The sequence below is a fragment of the Pithys albifrons genome, chromosome 5 (genome assembly GCF_047495875.1).
Source record: "Pithys albifrons albifrons isolate INPA30051 chromosome 5, PitAlb_v1, whole genome shotgun sequence".
NCBI classification, from domain to species: Eukaryota; Metazoa; Chordata; class Aves; order Passeriformes; family Thamnophilidae; genus Pithys; species Pithys albifrons.
The window spans coordinates 7,478,477-7,501,748 of record NC_092462.1 but is presented as its reverse complement, the minus strand read 5'-3'; the positions used below and the strand labels follow the sequence as shown (position 1 = coordinate 7,501,748).

The following is a 23,272-nucleotide window of genomic DNA, read 5'->3' as shown; positions in this document are numbered from 1 at the left end:
ATAATACACAGTTATTGAGATTAAGCCTTATGGATTTGTTTACATTTAAAGAGAACAGCAACCATCAGTTCAGACAAACATTTTCAAGAAGTTCAGCCTGCAAAAAGCAGACCTCACCAACACCAGCTCTTAGCTCCAGAGGACACAGGGGCAACAGCGAGTGCTGAATGTCAGGGAGAAGGAGAACCTCAGGAGTGCCAGCTACAGGAAGATCCTTCGGGAACTCGGTCTGACAGCCTGTGGTTCTGGCTCGCTCGTTCCTGCTGTACTAAGGCCTGCAAATCAGCTTTGCCACAGTATGTTACAACGTAAACTAAAATGCTTTATACCAACAGTATGTCAAAGGGGTTTATTTATTTTTTTTTCTGAATCCAACAGTTGGTCACAGAAGTCAAGTATTTTCATGGCTCTTATTCAGCTGTTGCCAGTTCAGGGGGGAAAAAATAAAAATGTGTGTGTCTGACTCATACGTCTTTGAAGTACATGCAAGGCTCAACTGTTTCCAAAATGCAGGAGCTTGGGACCTTTTAAGACACTGAAGAAATAGGATTATGAGGAGAGCCCATCTGAGTAAGTACTTTATCCAGCCACTGAAGGGGACCATGAAGATGTATCTCTATCCAGCATGGAGTGCTCGTTACATCCTGGCGATGATACTCAGCTCCCCAACCCTGGAAACAGAATCGTAAGTGGGGAAAGAAAAAAAAATCACCTTATTTTATAACATTAAATACGTGAGAAGAATACTTCTTTCTTATCAAAAACAGCTTTCAAGTGTCATTATCAGCAGGGTAGCATAACACCCTTGATGCACCAACTATTATCACATTTCAACAAATAAATCAGAAGCTAAAAAAATAATAAATGTGGAGAAAGTATCATTTTGAGATCTCTTGTTCTCTTGGAATGTCTTAAAGATGTAACTTGTGGCAGTGCAGAATTTCACCACATCACTGCCAGCTGCCTGAAGTCCCCAATAAAGCCTCTGAAGAGTGGGGTACGTCTTCTCTGCCTAGACCAAAAATAAAACAAACTGGGGGGAAATGCTGCCAAACAGATCAACAAATTAAAAGCTGAGGTCTTAGAGTCATGTGAAAGTGGGGGGAGGCATCTGTCTGACAAGAACGAAAGTGTCACTCTCAGAATGGGTACGATAAACTGAACTATAAGTCAGAAACATTCCTCTTTTGAGAAAGAGGGCATGGTCATTCCCCATCAGGCTATTTGTCAAGTTAAGACAAGATAGGTTTTGTTTCAGTTCAGACCTGGTTCAGTTACAGTAATTACCAAAGATATAAAGAGATATTTAAACAGCATTCGAAACTGTTTTGTACGTGAACCATTTTTGGGGCGGACTGGGAGACAAGATTGTGCCATCTGCAGGTACAATTTGCTGTGCTCTCCATTAACCCCTAATGAGGGGATTATCCAGCTCCCAACACAGGTGGCAGCAGCTCTGAACACTGAGCAGTGCAACATCCAATACACAGGAGTCCTGTTTGACTCTCCAGGCAGCACTGCTGTGCAGCTGTATAGGATGCAGAGCTATGAACAACCTATTCCATTTTAGGAATCAGATGAGTCCATCCTTCTATCATGAACAACACTTCAGCATATTAGCCAGCTTCATTTGATTACTTTCATATATATGACCAGCCGTTTTATATCAGTACCTATGCTGACATTCACACAACTGCCACATCAAAAATCTTCACCTTGAGTGCCCTTATTCTAAATAATTAGTGCAGCTCCTAATTTGGAAGCTGCTGGTCAGTATTTAGAGGTCCTGTGTGGAGAAACAGCTCCTTCAAGTCACCTCAAGCTTTCAAAGTGTGTGTGTCAGATGGATTTCTGTCCACAAATCCAACTTCATTTCTCTAAGATCTGTCTTATACTTAACGAGCATTCCATACTTAAAATTCAATAGGCTGATGGAGGGAGTTACTGGACCATTCAAAATCACTGTATTAAAAAAACCAATTTATTTTGCTTACAAGATTTTCACATACCTTTACAAAACTCATACGGAGAGTGCACATCTTTGTAAGCTCATACACTGTCTCAAAGCCATGGTTCACGGACTGAGCCAGAAGTTGAGCAAACTCTTGATTGTTGAAAATCTTCAAACTGCAGCCACTGGGGATTTTGCAGACTGTGGTGGGATGGAACCCATGATGGTAGTTGCAGTTCCGACTTTGCACAAAAATACTGCTGTCACTAAGGCATTCAGCGTACACTTCCCCACCAACATAATAGAGATGAACACCTGGGAGGAGAAGGTTGTTTAGACACAATCACATTGTGCACCTATTTTTCATGCTCTGCCTCATCAGAGATAAGTTTCTGCTTAAAGAGATACACATTAACTGCATATCAAAACATTATCTGTCTGTCTTCAAACTTGATTTTTACTCTTCTGTTTCATCAGCAGGAGATCTGAAAGGGGACTATGTATGTATGTATATATAAGAGGAATCAACATGTATATTCAACAACAATAAACTAGCAAGCACTGTAGTTTTGATGCACTACATTGGATGGCTTGACCACTTCAACTTTTTCTCATTGTATTTATGTGAAACAATAATTGGGAATGCAAGAGGAGAGAGCAGAAACCTATTGCATAATTTGTAGATACTAAAGTTGGATTCTCTGGAAAAGTCTTGAATGATAATTTAGGTAGCAGTTTTGTCAGCTAGCTTTAATTCCAGAAAGCTAAGGGAAAAAGAAAATGGCCTCTATATCCCTCAGATATACCTGCCACATGAGGGTGCACACCAATTTTATAGTCCTTTTCCCTTCTAGTGCCTGCTCCCTCACCTGTCATCAGTGGCAGCAAAGCCCCAGAACAGCAACATACAGAGAACCTTTGTCTCAGTAGAGTCAATTCCAAAGGCTTTGAGAGAGCAAGAAAACTCACCTTCTGTGTTTAAAAATGTTTTATTTGCTATTTAAACCTTTCAGCTCCCACAATGTCACAAATCACAGAGGTGAACACACAGAATTAAAAAACTCAACTGTGCTTCAGTAAGAAAGTCTTGACTGTGCTCTGTCATTTTGCCACTATGTGTGTACCTGTGTGGGAACATATATACTGCCACCTGATCTGCAAAAGTGTTTATGGCTATGTATTCAAGTTTGGGATTTACTCCTCCTTCCTCAAACAGCTCTACATCATCATCACTTGCACACATTTACTCATTGAACGGCATCCTTGTCTCTTCCACTCTGCCTCAGTACGTACGCAGTTAAGCACTTCAGCAGAACTCTGCTTGCAGCTGGGTTACTTTTAACGGGAGAAATGAATGAGGTGTTAAATAAATATCCTGATACTTGGGAAGATGGATGGGGAGGAAAAGAAGGAAGAAGTATTAGCACTAGAGTGGCAAGGCACAGGTGTTGTGCACTGCTGAGAGCTGCACAAGTTCTCGTGTAGAAGAAAGCTGTGCACACTGAGGGCTCAGACCTGGGGACCTGACAGTTCTCTTTGGTTTCAATTCCTTCCTCCTCTAAAGATGAGGAAGATACTTCATGAATTGGCACTTACAACATTCAACCCACTGCTTGAGCATGTTGAACCCTCAGCTGTCTCAGAACATTTAGAGTTTACTAATAATGTAAATACCTAAAAAAATTGCCTGGCAGGAATGGCCCATTGCAGGGGGCAATGTCAGTTTTGCTTGTCATTTGCATAACAGGTGAGTTCTCAGAAGAGAGGACTGTATTAGTTGGGCATAAACCCAACCCATTTTCTCTTTTGCAAGACACTGTCACAGCCATAGAAAGGAAGTACAAAATTCCCACTGGAAGACTCACCAGCTTGTGAAAAATGCATTTGGAATACACTGTTTTAGCAAGTCATCTCTCAAAATACATGTTAGGATAGCAAATTTATGTTGGAACTAAAGGTAGATAAAAAATTTAGTGCCAAGAACCACAATTTGGATTTCCATATACACCAGTAATCCAGATAAATCAAGACACTTCATCAGACAAACTGCCTTACCCTCTCATTCTAATTAAGATTTTGATAGCCTTCAAGGAGTTAAAAATTGATTAAGGGTAAAAGCTTCCTTGTAATTACATACCAGGTAAGAACAATACTCTAGGACTAGGCCAGAAAATTACATGTTTACTGACACAAGCACTTATTCCACATACTAGGGAAGACCAGTTTGCTTTTGAGGCAGGTGTCCCTGTCAAGTCCACAGGAAATGCATCCCATGCTCCAAGATGGATGCAAAGACCCACAGCTCACCTTTGCCAATGTGCCGCCTGGTGTTCTCAATGGTGGAGTTGCGGTTGACGTTGGAGAGCAGCCCCAGGCAAAACCTGTTCTTGTTGTTGGAAGGATCAGTGAAGCCATCCACCAGGATGCTAGTGGAAGAAGCATGGAAGGCCTCCCCAACGCGGTTATTCAGCTCATAGTAGACAATGGAGCACCAGTGCTTCGGCTCTTCGTAAGCAACTGCCTGAACATCTGCAAAGCAACAATGGGAATGTAATGGTCTAACAGCACTGGGATACAGCTTTGAGGTGTCAAGAGTCATAACCCTGCAGATTTTGGCTGAGATCACTGAAAGATGAGCTGGATAAGCAATTGCAGCTCAGTGAAGGCTCCTCTATCTTCAGTTATTTTTGAACTTCTTGCAGCCACAGACATGCAGTAGAATAATTTCAACTCAAGACGCAAAAGAGACAAAGGCTGGTACTAGATGTGAGCAGAAAAGTGCAGGAAGCACATACCAAGCAGTGGCCCAGTATCCCTGCCCCATCTTCTTACCACATGCTGTGGTGCAGGCCCAGACAGCAGAGAAATGCTGCAACTATACAGCTCAGCTTTCTTTCCAGTTCATTTTATTCTACTAACAAATTAAAAGTCACCTCTTTGCTTACTGCAAAGTTGTATAGTAACAGGGAGAAACAGCACCCCACAACTGCACCAAAGCCCATTTCTAACTTTGGGTACAAAGAAAGATAACAAGGCAGCTTAAATATATAGTCAGCAGGTTAATCCTTCAGCATTTGGAGCATGCCCAAATCTTTCTCCTGAGATTTTTTGGGGAATGGTAGGGGACTTCCAACACCTAAAAGAGACTGATACTTGTCTGCAGAACAGGTATGAAGCACACCTGCAATATGAACAACTACTGCTTGGGATTGGAGACTGAACAGGGTGTAACACGTAGGATCCCGACAGTTACACTGGGCTGGAGAGCAGATGAAATGGAGGAAGATATTATTTAATGAGGAACTTTATTCATCAACTGCTACCAAATGCAAAATCTCCAACTGTTCATCACCAAAAGAATTACTTGAGTAATAGCAAGGATTTCTCAGAATGGGGTTTTTCAGATGCTGGTAACAAGAAGCTCCTCCTCAGCAGCTCCTAACTGAAGCTGGGAATCATGCAGAAAGCCAACAGGAAATTCCTGGTTCACTTCACACTTTACTTGAAGTAACACTTATGGCTGTGCATGGGGAACAATTTCTGCACATGATATCAAAGGTCTTTTACCAAAAAGTTTCCCAGTGGGTGTCCAACAACAGCACAGGCCTCTTCAGATATCTCCACCCAGGGCACATTCTTTCAGGTGCCAAATACAGCTACAAATTACTAAACTGTCTCCAAATAAGAGGAGGCTACAGAAGGGATGTGTTTGCTTCAGGTGGTTTCTTTTGAATGAAGGAGACTATTCCATTACCAAGCCTAGCAAAGTTGGATTTGCTGCTAAGATACTGAATTTGCAGATCCCAACTACAGGTAAAACTGCTAAAATGAAGATCAGACTGGTATTATGGGAAAACGTGTTCTTCTGGCCAGAGGTTTCCTTCTCCCAGCTCCAAGTTTTTACAGAAATCAGCCAACTAAGATCAGTGTTCATATTTTTCTCTGTTCACAGATCATGCCTTCATGAGTTTCTGTTACATGCAAAACAAGAAAACAGAAGTCCCCTCCAAAACCAGCAGTACATCATAGATACAAAAGGTGGCAAAATAATCAAAAGCAGGATAACAATACTACGTCACTGTGCAAAACTTCTGAGCACAGTATTTACTGCTAATAACCTGCTTAAAACACCAGTTTTAAGCTTATCTTTCTTGACACTGGCACTTTCTGTACCTTCATGTCACTGTAAAAAAAATAAAAAAACCTCACAATTAAAAAAATAATAAAAATCTAATAAAAATCAGTCACATATTATTAGTTCCTACACTTTTAATTCCCATAAAGATGCCAACGATTATCAAAACTGCAGCTTTGCCCCAGTTCTGAAAGTCAGGAAGAAATCTTGCCAGCTGGCCATTCTTACAGAATTAATCATATCTCTCTCACACAGATTTCATACTGACTTCCTTACATTTGCTTTAAGTCATGCAGAGCAGGTGCGTTTAGTCTCTCTATTCCCAGCATGGGCCAACAATGGAAATTACCCAACTCCATTGACAGGATGCAGCTTGTTAAACCAAATCTCTTAAGACTAACAAATCACCATAAAGAACATGCTCCTAAAAAGTTTGCAGCAAAAATGGTGCACTAAGTTCACAGTAAAAACTCTTCTTTCACAACCTGCAGCAGATTTTTTTAGAGTTCTACAGTCACAGCACACATACATGAATAATAAACACGGGAAGGCACACAAAAGGCTGGGTGTTTTGTTTTTTTAATGAAGGGACAGAGATGAAAATCCATTGTACTAAACTCCTAGGAGGGGAAAATGGTAATAGACATAATTTTATTTTTAAATGGTTGGATGCTAAGAAGCAAGAAGAAAAATGTAAACCCTTTTTTTCTCTTTATCAACTCTCACATAATAGAGGAATTCTACAGTATTCATGCATTTTGGGAGACGGACACACATGCAAAGGTTTGCAGTTAGGCCCAAAATTCCTAAAAACTATTCATACACACAGAGTGCACTGGATCAGCAGAGTGGAAGTGCTACAGATGGGCTTTATCACATGCAAAACTCATTCCAAGCAGATAGTAAATAGGTTAACACAAAAGCTATCCAAATTGTTCTAAGAGGGCAAATATCCTTCCTGAAACCAGACATTGAGATGAGCAGCAAAACAAGTACCAACAAAATAAAAAGGAACAAAAAATTCCCAAACGCAACAGTTAAATTGTTCATATGCTTGTGATCTTGATAATGATTCTGGCACAGCATACAGCCTGCTGCTCTTTCTTGGCATGGGCCACAACTGTGTAAGCTTATGCGTTCTCTGAAGGGGCCAATTCTCACCATGTGATGAATGCACTAAATCCTTTACTCAGCAGTCACGGCTGGCTGTGAAGGCTTTAAAAAGCAATGTGTAAAAAGATGTCCGTGTCACAGTACAGAACGCAATAGGAGTTTTTTTTAACTCTGTAGCAGTGCCACATCTCAGGCAGACAACACTGTATCCTGAACCAAGTGTTTGCATGACTCAAAAATGAAACAAAAATGGGAAGAGAGGGTGGAACAGCACAAAATACAGAAAACCTCAAGTGCCCTTATAACCAGGAGAAACGTAAGTTATTAAAAGCAGAGCATACTCTTTAAGGACTGAAGTTTAGAATTCAGTACAAAAACATAACAAAAAACGCACAATTTTATAAGATGTACTGTCACAGAGATAAAAATACAGATATCCCAGTTGCCCATGTAACATGTCTCTGGACAGTATTAGCATCCATCCCCTGGTGAAGTCTCTGCTTGCAGACATATACTTGACCATATCTACTGTCATCTACAATTCAGTAGGCTTTATATAGCATTAATTGTATTGTTCCAATAAATCAATGTAACCGTAAGAGAGAAAGAGACTCCTTTCCTTGCCCTTGTGTAATTTCAGTATCACATGCAGAAATGTGCAGCATCATGAGAGTCCTTTCGGTTCAGAGATCAGTGGAAGCTCCCAAGAGAAAACACACAATTAGTTTAGTTGTTGAGTTGGCTGGAAGTAAGAAAGTAATAAACTCCATACATTTTACATTTTTAAAGAGTCGTGGGATAGCTTCCTGTCTTAAGTAAGTATTTACATTTATAAATAATCTCCAACTTCATTATTTCATCCCTTAAAACATAAAAAAATTATGTCCCTTTTTTTCCTTTTCTACAGATAAAAATTTCTGTCAACAACATCCATCCAAAATTAAAACTCAATTATCAATAGTAAGTTCCAAAGGTTCTTTAATCTTAAGAAGTCAAGGAGAAAACAAGAAGGAAGAAGTGTTTTTACCTCCTCTGTGTATGTCAGGGGGAATTGCAGGTGCCATCATGTTGGTATCCATTGGCTGGGAGGTATCGTGTGTCATCTGATCTTCCGGAGGCAGGTAAGCAGGAGGGGGAGTATCAGCTAAAGATAGAAAAAGCAGAGATACACGAGTCGTTTCCTCTCTTCAAAGTATATCCACATATCCACATAAACAATTTTAGCTTGGAAATGCTTCCAGCCTGACTCAGCTATAAACTTCCACCCACCAGAAATCTGAAAAAGCAATCATGGACCTTGAATCAGGGAAGCAAAGAATTATTGTGCATATTAATGGCAACTACAGTAAAACCAAGTTACTTCATCGCCACATAAAGCCACAAAGGCAAGCTCAGCTGTGCTTCCAGCCCACGTTTTTGCAGGTTTGAAAGTGTCATATGGACATTAAGGCACAACAAGGTCTCAGGAGCCAGCCAGAGGCAGATAACAAATGTGGTAAACATGAATGAAAGTTGAAGCAGAAGACTTGCAGTTCAAACTTTTCTGTTTCCAACACAATTCTACCACCACAATATGCAAACTATATACCCAGGACCTTACCATTGTCAGTGTGGAGTATTAGCTCTGTTTCCCTAGACTGGGAACAATAGAAAGTGTTCAAGAACCCAAATTCTACAGAAGCAGCTGTCTGGGTCTGGAATTTATCTGTCAGTGTCTCTGTATGGTCCCATTCAGAAGTGAACTACTAGCCCAAAACTAGCCCATGCACAATGACTAACACACTGCTGCCAGCCCTGTTTGAAGTGTCCCAGCCCAGTCAGGTACTCAACACTGCCCTTCAGCTGCCTAACCCACTTCTGGGAAAGCTTCCCAAAAGGTTTCTTAGAAGCTGTGTGTCACCATTTCCCAACACACCAGAGGACTCTCTCCTCCAAATCAGTTGCACAGGGGTGCATGCAAGAGAGAGAAACCCTTGCTTGTGCTGCAGAAGCTGAGATTAGATTCCCACTGTGCTATCTGGTGAACACGCTGCTGCTCATCCTGCATTTACTTCCATTACTGAGAGTATGGATTGCAAACCACCACAGCAAATAATCACAGTGGCCTTCAAAACTGAAAACCAAATTAGCATCCACAAAAGGCTTTGTAAGTTTTGCATTGTTTTTGGGGGGGCTTTTTTAGGTTTGTTTGTTTGCTTTTTGTGGAGTGGTGGGTTTGTTTGGGTTTTTTTCATGTATTTTTTAAGAAAATGTGTGCATGAAATTTATTAACTACTTACTGTTTAGCAGGTATTTTGTTGAGAGTTTTACATCTAACGCTGGCAGGTACCTGGCTAATTCCTTTACTTGAATACTCTCAGTTGGAGGAAAAAGCAGCAGAGAAAGACAAAGATGACATAAGGGTTGCATTAAAAGGTTAACAGACTGCACTGGCTTTTGAGTCTCATGTTAAGCTCATATTAAGCCTTAAGTGTTTGTGTGTGCAAACGTGTTAGTGATTCACAAGGTTCTAAGGCCACAGACAACAAACTAGCCAGCGTCTAGAAAGTTTTCAAGATCTATGGATAACTGCTTTGCTTCCTTTTTTCTTTAGTTTTCCAAAAGTCAGCTGCTTTCCCTGTTAGTGCAAGGCAGGCAACTGTATCTGTCCTTCACGGACATCAAGGACATCAGTGTCTTGACCTCTCCTCTAATTCAGTTTCTTCACTGCAGCTGCTGATGTTATGGGCATGTGGACAGAACAGACCCTCAAAGATCACGTGAACTTCCACAAGCCAGCATTCAGGAAGACCTTGTTAGGTCTTTATCTCTGCTGGAAGAGTCCCAACCACACCAATCATATTTAAAAAAAAACAATAGCTGTTTTCATGGCAACTTCTCACATTTTTAGAAAAGCCAACTCTCTTTCCTTCCTTTCAGCCTCTGCAAATTCAGTAGTCCTTACTCACAAGTGGAAAATTTGAAAGAGAAACAACTACCAACAGCAGAAATCTATGGATGTTAATTTCACATAATAGGAAACAGATATTCACAAGTCTGCTGCTTTGTTTACACATGCCCTCCCTCACCCCTTGAAGAAAACAGACAGAAAACATCAGTAAGCATTTGTACTGAATCCTTCTCCCAGCACTTAGCTCAAGTAATCTGCCATAGAGTGCTTCTGCAGTATTTTTATCTATCCCCATGGAAAGACAAAAAAAAGAGAGTTTCACATAATTTTCTACAGACACCAGTCAACAAAGAAAGGTTGTTACTTCCCTGACTTTAGGCAGCAAAACAAACCTGAATATTTCTTTTAAGGGCCTGTTTTTCAGTTGAAGCATATTTGCTTCTTGAAATCACATCACCATGTGGAGAAATTGTTGTCAAGTAGCAGTAACATGATCACCTTGAGAAATACCCTTTTTTCTGCAGAACTAAAGCCCTGTGCTGAACTTAAAGGATGATCTCTTTTTTAAGCAAGGATGATCTCTAGCATTACACTTCTGGTGCATTAAACACAGAATGCTTTGTGGGCTAAATTGCTGAGCTGGTCCCCAAAACATTTTGAATCTCTCCCTTCATCCCACAAGAGTTTTACTGTAATGTTTTAACTGTGTTTGAAAGAGGCACAATTTTAAAACCTTCAGTATTATCACCAGACAAAAGGATTGTGCAGTCTTTATTACCTTACATCTCTCAGCTTGCTACTAATTTGGTATTATTAAGCAAAAAACCATACCAGTGATGTCCAACTACCTTCTCCCTCTGGAGGGGAACCAAAGTTGACCGTACCTGGCATCTGGAAAGGACTTCCCGGGTCTGAGCTGGCTGGAGAATGTGGGTAGGTGCTACTGCTGCTTCCAGGTGAGTTTGGATAGCTGCTGTTGGGCGAGTTGGGGAAGGGGTGGCTGTTGGGTTGCTGGAAAGAATCCGGGAAAGTAGCATTGTGTGGCATGTGGGGCTCGTTCTGTCCCAGGTTGCGGAACTGCGCCAAGAGGCTGTGCTGGGGGTTGTACTCGCTGTGCCTTGGAACCAGCACTGGAGGAAGGACTGGAAAGGGAGAAAAAGAGAAAAGCCACAGTGTTAAGAGACTCAGTTCTGAAGGACTAGGCTATACAGGGGTAAAAACCCCCCACATTCTTCCTCCTCTACAGCATATTCACATCTGTCTTAAAAACAAGGTTGTCAAATCTAGGAGCAAGAACCCTTCCTTAATCCGGTTACTGCATAGCTGGAATTCACAGCCATCGTGCCAGATACCTGGTGTGCCAGGTGGGAGCTCGTTTGCACAGAGGGGCAGCAAGGAAGAGCCACGAACAAGCCCCAGCTCTGTGTGTCAGTTCTACTCACACACATAGGTGCTGGGAATCGAGCACCTGCAGTGCTGACACACAGTTCGTTTTGCTGCCCTTGTGATCCCGCTAATCACGTAATGGCCCAGAACCCAAACCCTTGTTAATAAGAACAGATTTTTTTTTTCTGAAGACAATACTAATAGGCCTTGAACTTGGTCTGGTCCCAACAGCTGTAATTTTATTTTTAACCTGGACTGTGTTCTTACAAGTTACAATAAAAGCAGTTATTAACTCTTCAAGTCAGTTTACAAAATGTGTAATTTAAACAAAATTATGTAGTTCAAAAAAACCAACTGAGCAGCAATTGAGCTGCAACTATGGGATCAGAGAAACTTCAGAAACTATGAGTCTCACCACACTTCAGAAGCCTTCTCACCAGCAGGGAAACAAAGGTCTCTTTTAAACTGAGAATATGAACATGATACCAGATACACTAAGATAAAAGAATCAACTCTTTTTCCAGAGCCTCAGCCTCTATCTTTGCATGCCTCACAGCAAAGTCCAAGCTAACTGAAGGAATAAAAGCTAGTCTTTTTGTAGAGATTTCTGTGTGATGGGGAGGAGAGGCAAGGGCTGGGAGAGAGAGATCCATGTACAAAGTAGCAGAAGAGAAATAAAAAAGCTATTCCTCATTACATCTTCCCCTTTTGGCACCTCTGTCTCCCAGCTCCTTGGCTGAGCAGGGCTGGAAGAAACCCACCCTGGATAGACTGCCTTCAGGGGAGTGTGCCAAAAACCCACCAAAACCCAAGAAAAGGAAGCCAAGGCTACCATCCCCTCTCCCCAAGACCCCTGCCCTGGCCCCAACACCTGGGCACACAGGAGAGGAACAGGAGCTTTTATACACAATGAGCCTATACAGGCATAACTATCATTCAGATTAAGAAAGGTGTTTTGGAGACAACTGCTTCATTGAAAGGCTGAATTACAAACTAACTGAAAAACAAAAACAAAAACAAACACAAAGAAACAAACAAACAAAAAACACCAACCAACCAACCAACCAAAGACCCCCAACATTTTCTTCACAAGAGAAACAGGATATTCCAAGACACTGGGGCATTCTTACTCTTCCAGCACTTTACTGCTACAGAAGCCTTCAGATATTTACTTCCGTGTCCTGAAGTCCAAGAGTATCAAGGATACTGCTTGACACATAGACCAGGTCTGATGTCCAGATCCATGTTTAAAATGGATACAAATGCATGCCACACAGAAAACTCACTCTCTATGCCTAAAGTCACAGATTAACTAAAAAAAAAGAAGCAGGTTTCCCTTGCTCTATTTTTTTGCACATGCCTAAGAGAGAAATTAAGGCACCATTTTTGCCCACTAGTGGCCTTAACACACAAGAAGTCAGATCCCAGAAATCTTTATTGAACATACACTGAAAAAAACCCAACCCTCACTACTGAAAAAAATCAACCCTCGCTACTGAAGTTAAGGCTGTCCATTAGAGTCAGAAACACGTTTTAAAGACTTAAATTGATGTCTCTATTTCTTAGAGCAATTTCACTGAGATTCCAGTAGTTCTCAAACACTTGAGACAGATGTCACCCCTAAGTAGATTTGTTTAGATATTAAAATTTTAACCAACCCCACTTTACAAAGAATAGCCAAAGTTCCTAATTAAGGTGTTTTCTGTTACAAGGCACATCTGTCTGTGATTCCATGGAAGTTCTCAAAGTCATGTCCCTCAGCTGTGCAGACTGTTTCTAACCTCCAACACAAATATTCTCACATGCCACTGGAAAAGATCATTGTAAAATCGTTACTCAGCATTCAGGTGGACATCACAAATCCCCTCATTCACAACATGTCAAAGCCAAGCTCTCTGAATATTGGAGTCTCTCAGAATTAAGCCTGTTCTGTTAAACCTAGCAGTCTTTTTACAGCTAGGTCAAGCACTATTTAATCATCACAGTCAACATTTGCTGGGCTAATAAATTAACAGTGAAAAAAGTAACAATGAGATCATGTGTTAAAATGTATTTTCCCTTTCCTGTCTTTAGGATTCTTCCTTACTTTTCCAAGCATTAAAAACACAGCTTTCCAATCTCTTCCTTTCCTATGGATGAAGGTCAAACCATTAACTTTTCTGAAGTTAATTTGTACAGAAAGTACATCACCTACCTTTCCCATCATCTGCCTCACATTAAACAATGACACACATGACATCAGAGGAAGCCACATGATTTACAGCATTTTAAAATAGCAGGAGAACAGGATATTTTCTGTATGTTTTCTGTAATTAAATTAATGCAGTGCCAGATTTTCCCAAGGTATATATGCATGTTTTCTCCTGTTGGGAAGAACCGCTGGAGAAGTTTAGAAGGACTTGAAATAAAAACAAGTCTCTTCCCAGGTCTCCTTCTTGCAAACCTATGCTTTTTGTTCAACTACCTCTACCTTCAAATGATTAAATGCCAACTTCTTCAAAATATACACAGAAAAGAGGGAAGGGGGAAAAAGAATACAATTGGTAGCAATACAGCTCAAATAGTCTCAAAAATATGATTGTAGAATTTGAGTTGTGGCCCCAGTTCCCATCCTCCCTGCAGAAACGCAACCTTAAATTAGGAGGGATAAGCCCTGAAAGGCCATATCAGCTGGGATAGAAACTACAGTGCCCCAATTAGTCCAACTCCAAGGCAGTCACTCACTGCCATACCCTGATCTCTGCACCTCACAGGCTTTTTTTGCAGGGAAGCTGCTCCTGCTGGAGTCACAGAGGAGTTAATTTGAGCACTGCTCACTCAGGAGTGAAGACGTGAGCAGGGACTGGGCCCTTCCCGAGTATGGAAGGCTGCCAGGAGTTCAAACCATAAAGGGGGATGCACACCCTTCTTGCTCCCCTCATCCCTGTGTAAGGCACTGAGCTTCTGGTCAGGTTGCAGAGCTCAGCCATATGGAATAACAAATTACTGAGGCTCAGTGCAGCAGGGGAGGAGGCTGATCTCTGCTGCAGCTGCCAGCTCCAGGAAGAGGTACAATTGAAGAGGAGAAAGCATGAGAGAGTTATTCGGTGCTAAGCCAGCACACCTGTTGCTATAAAATAATGAAGCAGTGCACATCTTTGCTGTGCAGACCTCTGCAGCATGTGGCTCTAACCATTTGCAGGCACAATTTCTTCCTTCCTCTTTACCCTCTTCAGCGGAAGAGAACAGAGATACAATTTAAAAAAAATTAATATTTTTTTACATTATCATGAGCAGGGATGCATATATTTAAAGGAAACATACTGTTGAATACACTGTTATCTTAAAAAGCTACTGCAACAGATTTGCAACTCAACCTCATTAAAATTAATGAGTAGAACCACAAGTCATCCGCCAGCTTGATTTCTGTAATTTTTCTAAGACCGGATTAAAAGGTTTTATGTGCTATACCATGGCTAAATTTTGCTCCCAAGTCTTTCTGTCAATGTGGACTTGGAGTTGAGAGTTAATACATGACTACAAGCAGTTCCAAGAAGAAGATAAACCACCTGGAAGCCAGGATGGGTATGTTTGTGGAACTGTAGCTGAGATCCCATGTTTGTCAGGACAGCCTGGGAATTGGGTAGCTTGTTTTCACCATGCAAATCATACCAAGTATGCCTGCACCAAACAAGCAGAGGTGTATTAAAGAAATTAGAGCTACAGGGCAAGTTCATCCACGGGGTTATTTCATCTAAGAGCCAAGAATGTCAAAAATATAGAAGACAGACCTAGGACAACCTGGCTGTTCAGATAAGTGCTCCAACTAACCACACCAAGGAAGAAATGCTTTTATGAAAATGTAATGGTGGCCTTTGAAGAAAGCTACTGATCTCTACTCTTTTTATCTCCAACATGTCACCCTGCTCTTCTTCATAAAACTAACAGGTGTGCTGTTCTAAAGAGTCCCTGGTTTTTTTTGTTGTTGTTTTATTTTCACATTCCAGAGATAATGATTTTAGCAAACAGAGAAAGTCTCCAATTTATGAATGTGACTTTTTTTTTTTTGAGTTTCTCTAAAAAAAGCCCTCAAACCAATCCAAAGGACTTGCTGTACTTTCAGAGTAGCATATTTTCTATCCAGATGAGTTTTGATTATTTTACATAAGCCCAGGTGACAGATAGCTTCCCTAAAGGGCTCATTTTTTCCATGTTATGTGAAGATCTGGGTAGGTATCTTTTTCCATGTATGGAAATTGAAAGATCAAGTAATGAAATACAAAGGGCCACATATAAGAAAGCAGACACTGATCATCCTTTCTTGCCAAAGTAGATTCTACTTCTGTAAAAATTGTATTTATAAAATTAAAAAAATTTAAAAAATAAAAATTAAAAAAATTTATTAATTAAAAAATAAAGAAAATATATATATTACTGCTGCACTTTTTGCTCTTAAAAATCTTGATGACTTGGTCAACATATGTTCTGTAGAAGGGTTTGTACCACAACCAGGCCCTCAGTGCTAATGACAGCACTATCAGCAGAGAGTGCACTTTGATTTCCAAGCATCGAATAGCTGCATTTTCATACGAATTTATGCAAAGCCTCATATGATTTGCTAGAAAAATAGAACTGCAAGTTGAGAAGGAGGGAAATCCTCACACACCAGTTCACGCTATCTGGAAATGGGTATCAAAAGATGGTTGGGGAGGAACTTGTGGTGTGTACTCCATGCTCTAGGTAGAAAATCCTGCAAAGACATAGTTGTAAGAAAAAGGAAGAATTAGGAGAAGGAAAGAAAAAAACTCCAAAAAACCAACAAAAGACAGCAGCTGTGTCAAACTGACACATTTCCACCCTCCTGAAGGCTCCTAGCTTCATTTTCTGCCTTTGAGGTCACGGCAGCTGAAGCTGGCTGTGGCATCCTGATGAGCTCTCCAGTCCCACAGCGGGACCAGAGCAGGTACCAGCAGATGCGCAGCTGAACGTGCTCACTTTTGCTCACTGCCTGTAGCACTAGAGAGTTACTGAAGTGTGCTGACTGCAAGGTCTTGCCAAGATCTTGCTTGTAAACAGTAAGACACCATGTAGAAGAAAAAGTTTTCATGTCATTAGATTTTCTCAGGTTGCCTAAAACAAGACCTGGCAAAACTGAATTTTCTTTGACCAGATGACAAGCTCTTATGTGCAAAGACTACACTTAGGATAGAGTTTATTCTTGGTTCAAAACAAAAAATTAGTAAGAATTGTGTCAAAAGCAATCTCTGAGGATTGAACTGCTTTATGCTGTTCCAATAACACCTTGGCTGTGGTATCACAGCTTTGCTTTGCTGTTTTCTCAAAAGGAGAAATTCCAGTCTTTTAGACTTTTGCTCCAAACCTCTGTTCTAGTAACTGCACATGAAAAGGCTTAATAATAGCTACTCAGCAACCTGTGTTTGGGTGACAGATGGACAAACATGCCAAACCTTCTATTCCAGGAGAAAGCTGAGTGCTGTCTTGTTTTCTCAACTCTTTATTGTATTTTGCAGTTTCAGGAGACTCACAGCTTGAGTTGTCATTTTACACAGTTAAGACTGTATTTAAAAAAAAAAGGCGCAAAAGAGTTGTTACTTTCCTGACTTTACTTTTACATCAGACATCTGGTCTAAATGCATTTGGCAAGTGATATTAGTACATTTCCTGCATTACAATATTCAGCTACCATAAGACTTTATTTGCGGATGCTCTGATAAGCTAACATTTTGATTAAAGTGACATCTGTCAAGGTCAATTTCAGAATTTAGTGCTAATTGTGTGCACATTAGTGAAGGAGTCCCTGTAAGCGGATTTGGTGGAGAAGTAGTCCTGATGTAGGAGGAAGTCACAGTGATAGTGTGTATTAACTCAGACATTTACACAGACCAGAGTTCAATTACCTGTATGAAAGCCACAGTCACCATCCTACTGAGTAGGTTAAAACTTGGAAGTCTGGTCTTTCAAGGCAGAAGAAACATCTGTATCTGGTTAATTTTAAAGAAAGAAAACACACAAAAGAAGGACAAAACCATGTCTTTCTTGACAAGTTTTATCCCTTTATTGCAGCTTATTCTTCTGACATGTGATGAGGTTAGAGAAGGCAGGCCCTGCTGTTAGATCATTCCCTCCTTAAACCTCCCTATTTCAATTCCTTCCCCCCAGCTTGGTGGGGAATTTTAGAACTGAATTCTGCAAAGCCAAAATGGAAGGAAGTTTTATACTGCTTGCCAAGCAAACTGACAGTTGCTTTTGCTATTTTGAGGAACCATCCTATAATTGTGCCCACCTGTTGTAGCAATGCTATTTTTAAAGTCACACCCAAGAGCAGCGTTGCAGGGCCATACAGCAAAACTTCTCAGCAATGACATGCTGCTCCCTCAGCCCCAGCCCACAGAGGTGCAGAAATCCTGCTATGGGAATCACACAGGAACGAGGATTTTTCTAACTTGGGTCCACATATTACCTCTGAAGGGATGCACTGGTTTTGTCCTCCCCTACATTCCTGGAGCAGCCTCCCTTTTGCCTTTCCCTCTCCCCTTCTCTTCAGGATGCCTGGCACTGCCAACATTATCCTCCACCAGGCCTGGTGCTGTGGGAGCCATGCCAGCAGCTGCTCCACTGGGCTCCCTCCAGCCTGGGCCATCACAGCTCTTCCATGTGACTGGAAACAGTGTGGAGGCTCCCACGCTGTCTCTGCTCTTTGCCAGGTGCTGGGGAGTGGCAGCCACTGAACAAGCCCAGGACTCCAAAAAGCCCAGCCAGGCAAGCTCATGGTCCCAAAGGGACTTGCCACTTGCTCCAGATTTTCTCTGCTGGCTCCAAACTTGATCATGACAGACTTGCAGCACCTGACAACTGACAGTCCTGGGAGCTGTGTTTGACCCCTGCCACTTGCCAAAAGCGGGATCCGTGATCCAACAGGTGACTTCAGGTCTGAAGTGGGAGTTCACCAGGATGGGTTGTTAAAGATCATCTTCTGAACTTCCCCTATCTAGACATCATTTGGGAATATTGTTTTTGTATGTCACGATCCTAGGGGGATAAGATGGCTATGACTAACTGACCCATTTCATTTTTCAGTAAAGTACCTAGAGAGAGAGGGAGGGTTCACAAGCATGACCAGACCAACATAAACAACCAAATACCTGTGTGATTTCAAATGGTATTAGAAAGCTCCATTAAGCATCTCACTGCTGTTTCATTGGAGGACCAGGTACAGTGCTATACAGGGGAGCATTTATTTCCAGGACCAGGTGAGTCTAAACCTGCCTTATCCAGGATTTCCACCATTTCAAGTCTCTTTCTGCACCCCTGGTGCCTGCAGTAGGTGTGCTGCCTTACAGAGCAACACTTATGAGCAAACAGCAGAGGAGATCAAAGACAAATATGAAAATATTCAGGTTAAAGTCATAGGCAGGGAGTCCACACCAAGTGCAAAAACAGCATGACACACCTTCCACTCTCCTCAGAGCCTGGGGACCTGGCCTATTCTTGTGGCAAAAGCAGCTGTACATATAGGTAAAATGTTTCTGGCCAAAAATAACCTTGCTGAAGCAGACACACACTTTGAATTCATGGTTATAATGGAAAGGAACATCACAATCTTTTGGCAAAATTGAAAATTCAACGGTTGCTTGTCTGCATCGTGAAAAAGCAACCACTGCTGGCCCCGTGGTTAGAGTGGAACAATCAGTTTCACAAAGCCCCTCCATGCAGAGCAGACTACAGCCAGCTCTCTGAATGACAGAAGCTTAACAGAGGGAAATAATCCAGTCTTTTTGGTCCATTCTTTATTGGTAATTGCAAAAGGAAAAAAAAAGGACAAGTTAAGTTATTTTCTGCCTCCGAGTGGCTGTGCTAATGGGCTCGTCCATGCAGAGAGAATATGTCAGAGGACAGATCAGAACCTTCTGAAGTGAGCAGTTTTAGTACCCCCAGCACTGCAGAGCATCTGTAAGCACCTCCACAAATGAGCATCAAAATGTTAACCACTGCTTTTCTCAAGGCAGGTTTAAGCTCACCCAGATCAATGAAGAGCAAGTTTCTCCCAAGCCTGACCCTGGAGGAGGTATCAGCAGCCTCTGGACACTCTCAGGAGACAGCATGTGGGTTGGGGGTAACTATTTAGAGAAACACTCTGCACCTCCAACCACTTCCATGCATTAAACATAAAAGAAAAGTTAATTCCTGTTTTGCCTCCTCTGTAACATATTATAAACTCAAACACTAGCAGTCTGACAGGCAAGGATGCTTAGTAGAGGCAAACACAATTCTGCATCATATGGAATGGAGGAGAGCAAGTGTTCACTAGTACTTAAAGAAAATTAAATATTCACTTTCTTCATCTTCCTTCCTTTTAGCTAAGGCAAAAGAACTGAACCTCCTCCCCTATAGCCATAGAGGTGTGATTTATTATTACTATTATTTTTAATAGCAGTGTCAGTTTAAGCACTTCTTCATCCTCCTTGTTCCCTATGCCATGCTTTTTGTTCTGCAGTCAGAGTAAATGGGAACCAGGTTTCAAAATAGAATTTTTTGCCCCCTAAATTCTGGATGACATCTTTCATCTGATCCCATTGACATAACTGAGGACAGAGGCCAGATCAGAGGCTGTGTTTCCACAGAAACCTAAGGATAAAAGAAGGGAAGGAAGTGTCTCAGGAGGGACTTCCAAATGTCACTTCACACAGTCCCCTGCAAAATCAGAGAGGCCATTTGTGGCATTTTCAGGGAGATGAGAAATATCATGTCTGTTTTTTTTCTCACAGCCTCTACATAAGCTGTACACCTAATTATTTCTCAAGTCCTGATCATAGTTAAGGATAATCCCAACAGATATCTCTAAACGAAAAAATAAAACTGAGGAGAAAAGGCAGATTCAGCCAAGCAAGCACACCAGTTCAGCTAAGTATGCCAGTTTTTAAAAGGCATCAAATTCAGACCTTGCCCTCCTTAATTAAAAGCTTTGCTTGGCCTTGCCAAGGGAGAAATCTGACAGTCATTAACTACCCTGCTCCAAAAAAAATCCTGCACACAACAGATTTGGGGAACAGCAGCAGTGAGCTACTGTAACACATGAGATATTTCTTCCTGGCACTCGAGTACAAGGTTGCATTCCTATTCCCAGCAACAAGAGTCTCTACTTCTCATTTCCCTCCACCTTCACTCCCTTCCCAGATGTCGTCCTCAGGGCTATGTTGGTACAGATGTTCCCGCAGGCAGGAGGCAAGCCCCTGTGTGCTCTGATCAGCCTGAAAGATAACACAGCAGGGGAGGGAAAGACTGACCCTGATGCAGTTCAGCACAAGGCCATGCAAACAGCTGTGCTGGCACAACACAGCGAGCGGGAGTGCTCCGTGAATCCCATCACAGATGGGGTCTCCACCTCCTGTGTGGCAGCTCGCTAATTCCAGTCTGAACAAGTGTCACAGGAAGGCCACCCCTCTGCACCTCCACCCTGTGCCCCCATGCTGCCTTGCCCCCATCTGACTCCACAGAGAGGGCACTGAGCTTGCCAAGTTAACCGTGCCAAAGAATAGTTTTCTCTCTGTTTAGTTCTGTTGATCGCCTTGCCGCAGGATCAGACAGGCACCTGTGCCTGTGCAGAGCCTCCTGGTCAGGTTAGCCACGAGTACAGTCCCATCACACCACACCCACGTGCCTGCCAGATGCCCCGTTCCCTTCTGTGTGCAGGGACAGCAGCACAGCCAGCGCTCAGGGGCACTGAGACACTCCCTGTTGGAAACTGCTGAGAGTTTTCTGCCTTTTCTCACTGTTTAAACCCAGCTCCCATACAGCCCAGCCAACAGAAAAATCTCATTAGGATCCAAGTGTAGCTTTGTAGCTGGCAGACACAACACAGTGTGCCAATTCTCGTGTTTTCCAAGCTTATCTTCTCAAGCTAAACAGTGAGGATGCAATAAGGCAACAAGGTAGAAAATTTATGCATGCCTCTGGCACTGTGAAAACTGAGACACATCCATAGCACTATTTCCCAACAAAGACCATTATTTGACTTTATGTAGTTGAGGATTTACCACTAATCCATTCCTCAAAACTTACACAACACAAAAACAAATCACACACCAATCAGCAGAAGAGTGAAGGTATAAATGCCATTCCATGTATGGACTGTACCCTTCATCTCTCCAGTAACTGGTTCTGCACAAAACAGTTAAATACAGACCACGCTGTCAAGCAGAGGCAGAATTTCATGATGTACCTTGCACACAAAACACATATTGCACCCAATCTGAGTTTTCAATTTTGCTCTGTGAAGAGAAAGTACATTTCTAACCCTTCTGAGATGACAGCCTTGAAACACAAACCTTGATATCTGCCGAGTCCACGGACTGTTGTAAATGGTGACTCATGCATCAATTCCCACTACCCATTAATCTAAAAGCACAAGCACTTACACAGCAATAATGGTGTTTTAATTTCCTGGCAAAAATGGGGAAAAAACGGTTAGCAGAATTTGGGAGTGACTGTCAGGAAACAAAGATAAAGACTGTGCTTAGAGAACAGAAAGAACAAGTAAGGGATAGGAAAAAAAAAGTCAGAAGTTATGAAGCACAGCTCTCCAAGCCAAATGGGAGTTCAGCTACCACCTGTTTCCAAAAGCCATGTTTTCCCACTCATCTCCACACTATATCCCTCGTAACAACAGCAGACCTGTGGCTGACTAAACACAAACCCATCCAGACTGCATACCCAGCCAGAGACCTCAGTAAAACCACAGTGGGCTTCACCCCCACTGTGGCACCTTGGCAAGGTGTTTGAGGTTCAAGATGGAACTTCAACATGTGGTGACACTGCATCTCGAGCCCTGGGTGTAACAGGGCACCTTGGCAGGAGGGAATGCTGGCTCCTGGTCAGCAGATACTCCCAGAATATTATGAGTACCTAGAGCAGCACTTTGAGCTTGAGAAGGACTGGATATTTCTGTCAGCTCTGTCAAACTGACTACAGCCCTAATGCTTACAAGAAAACTGTCCAGCTCCTTATAAGGGAATTGACCAGGAATAGCTAGTTTTTCCTGAAGAACAGTAATCTCTGGACAAAAAGGGAAGCATTTTGTTTCTACTGCCTCCAACTTGATTAAGCCACTGCTTCGGATTTTTTGCCAGCTACGTGTGCAAAGAGATTTTTATCTCATCCAAAAACAATTAAAGAGTAATCCAGAATTCAGGCTTACAATTTGTAATCTCTTGCTCCATTTCCCAAATACAAAATTTGTAAGATGATTTAACACCCAAACCCCAGCTTTCCAATCCCTTAAACTACTTGGTAGCACTCAGCTAAAATGTGTATTTTAGTTAGACACCTTTTGAAAGTTTGACTCTGTTTTTATCTTGTGTAACTCATTGAAGTGGACCTATGAATGTGGACAAAATCTCAAACTCTGCCAGGGGATGTTTAGGTTGGACATTAGGAGGAATTTCTTTACAGAAAGGGTTGTTAAGCATTGGAATGGGCTGCCCAGAGAGGTGGTGGAATCGCCATCCCTAGGAGTGTTTATGAAAAGAATGGATGTGGCACTTAAGTGGTCTGGTTGACATGGTGGTGTTCAGTCATAGACTGGACTCAATCTCAGTGGTCTTTTCCAACATAATAAATCCTATGATTCTGTGATTCTGAAAAGTGACAGGATATTTACCTGTTTTTAAATATGCTATAAATTGTCCAAAGGAGAATATTCTCAAACTCAGTAATTGTTTTCAATATTAAAGCAACTTAGTTAGAACATGTAATTTCGTATTTAAGTAACAGTAATATAATAGAAATAGATGTCTTTCAG

At 41.7% G+C, this 23,272-nt stretch overlaps 1 protein-coding gene across 8 annotated transcripts in view; it reads right to left on the bottom strand.

Annotated features, from left to right (window-relative positions):
* Positions 1 to 334: 334 nt before the first annotated feature.
* Positions 335 to 23,272, bottom strand: part of SMAD1 (SMAD family member 1) — an 82,437-nt gene continuing 59,499 nt past the window's right edge. For all 8 annotated transcript variants that reach the window (XM_071555619.1, XM_071555616.1, XM_071555614.1 and 5 more), the window contains exons 3-7: positions 10,974 to 11,231; positions 8,227 to 8,343; positions 4,259 to 4,480; positions 2,010 to 2,266; positions 335 to 671 (exon numbers count right to left, since the gene is read on the bottom strand). In XM_071555619.1, coding sequence (XP_071411720.1) covers positions 528 to 671; positions 2,010 to 2,266; positions 4,259 to 4,480; positions 8,227 to 8,343; positions 10,974 to 11,231 — 998 coding nt within the window. In that variant the 3' untranslated portion in view covers positions 335 to 527. The remainder of the gene's footprint in view (positions 672 to 2,009; positions 2,267 to 4,258; positions 4,481 to 8,226; positions 8,344 to 10,973; positions 11,232 to 23,272) is intronic.